Source organism: Palaemon carinicauda, chromosome 14 (genome assembly GCF_036898095.1).
Source record: "Palaemon carinicauda isolate YSFRI2023 chromosome 14, ASM3689809v2, whole genome shotgun sequence".
In the NCBI taxonomy this organism is placed as follows: Eukaryota; Metazoa; Arthropoda; class Malacostraca; order Decapoda; family Palaemonidae; genus Palaemon; species Palaemon carinicauda.
The window spans coordinates 13778855-13786694 of NC_090738.1; the positions used below are offsets into that span (position 1 = coordinate 13778855).

Consider the following 7840-nt stretch of genomic DNA (forward strand, 5'->3'; position numbering starts at 1 on the left):
GTGTGTGTGTGTGTGTGTGTGTGTATGTGTCTGTTTGTATATATATATATATATATATATATATATATATATATATATATATATATATATATATATATATGGATAAATATTTATTGTTTAACTCGTAATAAACAGAGGATAACGAAATCCATGTTCACCAATGGTTAATAATTTTGAAAATGTAAAGTGCACTCTAAGCTATCATCTTTACAAATAGGTCTCTCTCTCTCTCTCTCTCTCTCTCTCTCTCTCTCTCTCTCTCTCTCTCTCTCTCTCTCTCTCTCTCTATATATATATGTATATATATATATATATATATATATATATATATATATATATATATATATATATATGTGTGTGTGTGTGTGTGTGTGTGTGTGTGTTTGTGCGTAAGCGTACAGTATATGTAATCTTGAAAGGATTAGGCAAGTAGATTTTTGAGAAATAAACTACTGTGTCCAAGTTGATTAAAAGTATTATTGAAATGGAAAATAAGACATCAAATGAAAATTTAAAAATTGCAAAGGGTGTTTCGCAGATTTTTTTTTTCTTTTTTTTTTTTTTTTTATTAAGGGTGATTAAAATTCGTTCGATAGCTTCATACTTTAATTTGTTCACAATTATGGTAGTATATTTTTTCAAAAGTACATAGTGATCATGATGATGAAAATATGACTTTTGCTAATTATGGTTGCTCAATTAGAAGCCCATCACAAAATTTCTGGAAAAAAATAAAAATTTTAAAATCTAGCGTTCAATGAAGAGTGAAAACTTGAAAAAAAGGTATAAGTGCTTAATCCAATTTCCGAATGAAGTATATATAATATACTGTATATCAGTGCTTATTTAAAAACAAAATTCCATGAATCCACGTGAACATTATAGTTATCAGAATATTCTAAACTTTGCCACTATTCCTACAGATTGTGCAAACTCAAACAGATCTTTGATATCCTTTGCTGAAGTATCCTACTGCCTCGGCACGATCGTCCTTGGACGACGAAGGAGGCTTTCCTCTGGCTCCAAATGGTCCCTAATATTCTTCACCGACAGCGTAAATTCCGTCCTGGCCATGATATCCTTGCCATTCTTCGCCAGTCGTTGTGGCATTATCTTCGTTGTACTTGTAACGACAGTTGCCCTGCAGAACCCTCTGGTAATACTCTACCTTAATCCTGGGGGTCTTGATGCGGGCCTGGAATAAAAATAAAGATTAATGAAGGACTCTGTTTAAGGGTACAGGAAAGCTGGGCTACGGTTGACACCTATGTAGTCAGCTCTATTGACCATGGAATTCTCTGAATAGAGCACTTTTAACATTGCAATAAGTATTTGGTTTAGCTTATGATTCTAATATCAAATATCCCTTGTGAAAACTGTCTGTTTAAAGCCATCAACTTTTTAATCATCATCATCATCGTCATATTATTACTATTATTATTATTATTATCATTATTATTATTATTAGCTAAGCCACAACCCTAGATGAATGCTATAAGCCCAAGGGCTTCAACAAAGAAAAATAGCCCAGTGAGGTTTGGAAATACGAAAATAAGAGTAGCAATGAACGATTAAGTTAAAATATTTCAAGAACAGTAACAATATTAAAATAGATATTTTCTATATGAAGTATAAAAAAAATCAAGAGACCTCTACCCCAAGACAATGGAAGACTATGTTACAGAGGCTATGGCACTACCCAAGAATAGAGGACAATGGTTTGATTTTGGAGTGTCCTCCTAGAAGAGCTGCTTTCCATAGCTAAAGAGTCTCTTCTATCATTACTAAGAGAAAAATAGCCACTGAACAATTGCCGTGCAGTAGTTAACTCCATGAGCGAAGGAGAATTGTTTGGTAACCTCTGTGTTGGCAGGTGTATGAGGACAGAGGAGAATGTGGAAAGAATAGGCAGACTATTCGGTGTACAGTATTTGTAGGCAAAGGGAAAACGAGCCATAACCCCAATAACTCTTTAGCGGTAGCATCTCAACTGGTGGCTGGTGTCTTGGCCAACTTGGTACCTCAAATATTAAATAGGTTAGTGAATAAAGAAGTGCTTTCTATTACGTTAGAAGTTCCTTGTGAATGAAACGGTAATGGGTAACAACTTTTGGTCCAAAAGCAGTTATTAAATGCATCTTATGAAGAAATTAATTAAGAGGGCGAATATTCACATCAATTTTAACTTTATATTCAAAGAATATATTAATATATGATTTGATGAATAGAGAGAGAAAAAAATCGAATTTAGAAATAACTCGCAGGATTTGTAAAAAATGCAATTTCACAATGATCAGATTCCCCTTTTGGTCTATCGATCACTGATCCAAACGTATAAACTAAATGATCTACAACAATGAACATATTAACATATAATAAAGAACAAATATATATATATATATATATATATATATATATATATATATATATACATATATATATATATATATATATATATATGTGTGTGTATATATATATATATATATATATATATATATATATATATATATATATACACATATATATGTACATACATACATACATACATATATATATATATATATATATATATATATATATATATATATATATATATATATATATATATATATATATATATATATATATTCGGTTACGCTCAGCTCCCCCGTCCCTCGGTTAGAGAGGAGAGGGAGTAGTCATACCCTAGCGAGAGGGTGTGCGTATGTGTGCACCAGCCATCCATTGAGACACTACCGCTAGAGAGTTATTGGGTTCTTTGACTGGCCAGACGGTACTAAATTGGATCCCTCTCTCTGGTTACGGATCATTTTTCTTTTGCCTACACTTACAACGAATAGTCTGGATTAGTCTTTCCAAATTCTCCTCTGTCTTCATACACCTGACAACACTGAGATTACCAAACAATTCTTCTGTCAAGGGGTTAATTGCTAAAATGAAATTGTTCAGTGGCTTCTTTACTCTTGGTAAGGGTAGAAGAGACTCTTTAGCTATGGTAAGCAGCTCTTTAAGGAGAAGGTCACTCCAAAACCAAACCCTTGTTCTCTAGTCTTGAATAGTGCCATAGCCTCTGTATCAATGCCTTCAACTGTCTTGGATTACAGTTTTCTTGCTTGAAGGTACACTCGGGCACGCTATTCTATCTTATTTTTCTCTCCTGTTTTCTATTTTTTAAGTTTTTTTTATAATTTATGTATGAAAGATCTAATTTAATGTTGTTATTGTTCTTAGTATACATACATATATATATATATATATATATATATATATATATATATATATATATATATATATATATATATATATATATATATATTATCACTTCTCTTGTAGTTTTTTATTTCCTTGTTTCTTTTCCTCACTGGGCTATTCCCTGTTGGACCCTTCAGACTTATAGCATTTAGCTTTTCCAATTAGGGTTATAGGCTAGTTTGTAATAATAATAATAATAATAATAATAATAATAATAATAATAATAATAATAATAATAATAATAATAATAATAATAATAAAAATAATAATCTATCTAAATATTTAGCCGTCATTTTTGACTGGTCGCTTACATTGATGTTACATTATGATCTGAAAAAGTACCAAACCTCTGTAAAGTATAAATTCGTTAGAACGCAATCGAAAACTGATCTTATCATTATTATTAGTATTACTTGCTAAGCTACAACCATAGTTGGAAAAGCAGGATGCTATAAGCCCAGTGAGGAAAGGAAACAAGGAAATAAGAGAAGTAATTAACAATTAAAATAAGATATTTTAAGAACAGTAACAACATTAAAACAAATATTTCAAATATAAATTATAAAAAACTTCAACAAAACAAGAGGAGGAGAAATTTGATAGAACAGTGTGCCCGAGTGTACCCTCAACCAAGAGAACTCTAACCCAAGACAGTGGAAGACCATGGTACAGAGGCTATGGCAGTACCCGAGACAAGAGAACAATGGTTTGATTTTGGAGAGTCACATAAAAGTAAAATAATAAGGAAGCTCACGTTCTGCCTGTCTGCCACCTCCATTTGGGGACTGCGAGAGAGGACGATGCCGTTCTGACGGTGGAAGAACCCTACGTTCTGGCACTCGAAAGCCCCAGCGTAGTTCACATAGTCAGTGTCGTAGATGGTCAAGGCTGCGTCTCCGGCAATACCTGTGGAGGTGAAGAAACGGGTGGTAAATAAATGAATAAATAATGAATAGGTTAAATGCCGCAAATATGGGAAACAAGATAATGATATTTACCCTTCACTGTTAAACATTTGCATTAAAAAAAAAAAAAACGGTAAAAGTCTGGCAATATTTATTCCAGGATTTTTACTGTTTTAAAAACGGATATATTGACGTAGTCTCCGGCAATACCTGTGGAGGTGAATAAATGGATGGTAAATAAATGAAAAAATAATGAATAGGTTGAATGCCGCAAATATGGGAAACAAGATAATGATATTTACCCTTCACTGTTCAACATTTGCATTAAAAAAAAAAACGGTAAAAGTCTGGCAATATTTATTCCAGGATTTTTACTGTTTTAAAAACGGATATATTGACGTAGTCTCCGGCAATACCTGTGGAGGTGAATAAATGGATGGTAAATAAATGAAAAAATAATGAATAGGTTGAATGCCGCAAATATGGGAAACAAGATAATGATATTTACCCTTCACTGTTAAACATTTGCATTAAAAAAAAAAAAAACGGTAAAAGTCTGGCAGTATTTATTCCAGGATTTTTACTGTTTTAAAAACGGATATATTGACGTAAAAAGGTGATATTACGGTCACCAACCCGTAAAAGATAATAACAAAGGAAGGTAAGATTACGGTCGCCTGTATTTTACTGAAATACGGTTGAGAACAGCATATTTTTACGGAGAATTTCCTATTGAAATCACGATTTTTTTCTAACAGTATTGCATAACGCCTGCGTATTGAAATACTGGCTTTCTTTGTTATTCTCTTAACACGCACACAGACTGTATTCACTAACTGTGGCGATAATATTATTGAAAATGATAATTCCTTGTTTCATTAAGAAAGTGAATGCAAGCAATGAAGAATTACGGAATAATAGAATTTCATAACTTATAACAACTTTTTACAACTACCTGAAATTTCATGCTCATCTATTTATACATTTTATACACACACATATACATATATATTCAAATAAGCCATGTATTATAGCCCCTTAATATCTGGATTCTCTCTATACGTCGGGATCAGAGACCCTGGGGAATCAACTCAAAGATAATAGCTTCTGGTCGACCGGAGAATCGAACCCTGGTCCGAGAAATTGGGACGACAGTGACATGATGTCACTTTCGTCCCAGTTTCTCGGACCAGGGTTCGATTCCTCGGCCGACCAGAAGCTATTATCTTTGAGTTGATTCCCCCTTGGGTCTCTGATCCCGATGGATAGAGAGAATCCAGATGTTAAGGGAGTATGATATATGGCTTATTTGAATATGAAAAACATGTCTAAATGTGCAAAATTTATCACACATACACACATATATATAAATACATACATATATGTATAAATATATATATATATATATATATATATATATATATATATATATATATATATATATATATATATATATATATATATATATATATATACGTGTGTGTATGTGTGCGTAATATTTAACACGAGTGATTCACTGTGACGAAATAAAGGGATTCATATTTATAATTTACTGAGTAGTAGCCTAAATGACGTCTTATGTTGTTTTCCTCAACATCCCCTTAGGAAAATGGCTGCATCCCCAGCTAATCACGCACAAACGAACGTAAGAATATCTAATCAAATGTGCGCGCGCATACCCTTGACCATGGCTATCTATCTATCAAGAATTAAATCAATAACTACAAACAAAAATTATCTGGAAAAATGAAAATAATTCCGAACCTGATATAGGCCAGTAGATCCTCAGCTGAGAAGGCTTGCTAGGGTTCTATCTCCTCAAATGTGCGCGCGCATATCCTTGACCATAGCCTATCATTCTACCAAGAATTAAATCAATAACTACAAACAAAATTCAATAAATAGCTGCAAAAATGAAAATAATTTCGAACCTGATATAGGCCAGTAGATCCTCAGCTGAGAAGGCTTGCTAGGGTTCTTCATAGTTATGGTGCCGCTGTTGAAGTCCGAATGGGTCAGCCCTACCGCGGTGATGGCTCCATTCTCTTTCTCCTCGACCACCTTCCAGGTGTTGGGTTCCGTGCCTTTGGTGATGGTCCAGGTCATGCACTTCTCACCAGGGTCGAATGTCTCGTGCAGGTACCACAAGCCTTCGAACTGGAAAATGTTTTTGATATTATTTCAATGCAGAGGCCGCTTATACATGTAACCTGGTTCCATTTCTATATGTAACCTGGTAGACATGGATATGTAATCTGGTACAACATGGATATGTAACCTGGTAGACATGGATATGTAATCTGGTACAACATGGATATGTAACCTGGTAGACATGGATATGTAATCTGGTACAACATGGATATGTAACCTGGTACAACGTGTGTATATATATATATATATATATATATATATATATATATATATATATATATATATATATATATATATATATATATATATATATATATATATATATGTAACCTGGTTCAATGTTTACATGTAACCTGGTACTATGTGTACTGTAGCCTAAATTTAACCTGAACCCATCCGCGCATGTAACCTTGTAAAATGCATAATGTACAAATAACATGTTACCGTTTGTGCAGGAAGGCATGTTGTCCATATCTAACACAGGTTCGAAGAAAATTAACGCTATGGGATAGAGGAAAGAGGGAGGATTAACCACGAAGGTTATAGAAGGCTTAAAATTCATGGCTTTGTAGATGCCATTACTATTCGTAGCTAATGGAACTTATATCCTATGATGAATAGATAAAGAATACTGTTCAAGCTGATCTCCTACATCAAATAAAGAAAATTTGAAGGAAAATTGCTACGCCTATACACCAGGGTATTATTATTATTATTATTATTATTATTATTATTATTATTATTATTATTATTATTATTATTATTATTATTACTTGCTAAGCTACAACCCTAGTTGGAAAAGCAAGATGCTATAAAGCCCAGGGGCCCCAAAAAGGAAAATAGCTCAGTTAGGAAAGGAAACAAGGAAGAATAAAATATTTTAAGCACAGTGACAACATCGAAATAAATATTTCCTATGTAAACTATAAAACTTTAACAAAACAACAGGAAGAGAAATTAGATAGAATAGTGTGCCCGAGTGTACCCTCAAGCAAGAGGCAGTACCTCATCAAACTCAACAAACCCAATTCAGGTTCCTCACCTTTGCCATGTCAAAATCTGCCATTTCAGGCGCTGAGGGACATCTGCCCCAGAAGGTCTCGGCCGAAAGGGCCAAGCCAATCACCAATGACGTCACTGCGACGCGAAGTACCGACATTCTGTTTTCGTGAGAAATGATAATGGTATGGAATTGTATCATTCTTTTTTTATCTCGTGAGGCCTATTTTTTCATTAACATAAGAAATTACATAAATGATATTTTACTGAATATGTACCATTTTAATCACACACACATTACAGTATATATATATATATATATATATATATATATATATATATATATATATATATATATATATATATATATATATATATATATATATGTGTGTCTGTGTATAAACATATATGCAAATATACATACAGTATATATATATATATATATATATATATATATATATATATATATATATATATATATATACATATACACACCCTGCGTCTGTGTAATGATATCTCAATTGCTGTGACGC

At 32.7% G+C, this 7840-nt stretch overlaps 1 protein-coding gene across 1 annotated transcript in view; it reads right to left on the reverse strand.

Annotated features, from left to right (window-relative positions):
- Positions 1-592: 592 nt before the first annotated feature.
- The window catches only part of LOC137653108 (apolipoprotein D-like), a 7516-nt gene continuing 268 nt past the window's right edge, over positions 593-7840 (reverse strand). The window contains exons 2-5 of the mRNA XM_068386502.1: positions 7351-7468; positions 6089-6314; positions 4007-4158; positions 593-1195 (exon numbers count right to left, since the gene is read on the reverse strand). Of these exons, the coding sequence (XP_068242603.1) occupies positions 1034-1195; positions 4007-4158; positions 6089-6314; positions 7351-7467 (657 nt within the window). The 5' untranslated portion in view covers position 7468 and the 3' untranslated portion in view covers positions 593-1033. The remainder of the gene's footprint in view (positions 1196-4006; positions 4159-6088; positions 6315-7350; positions 7469-7840) is intronic.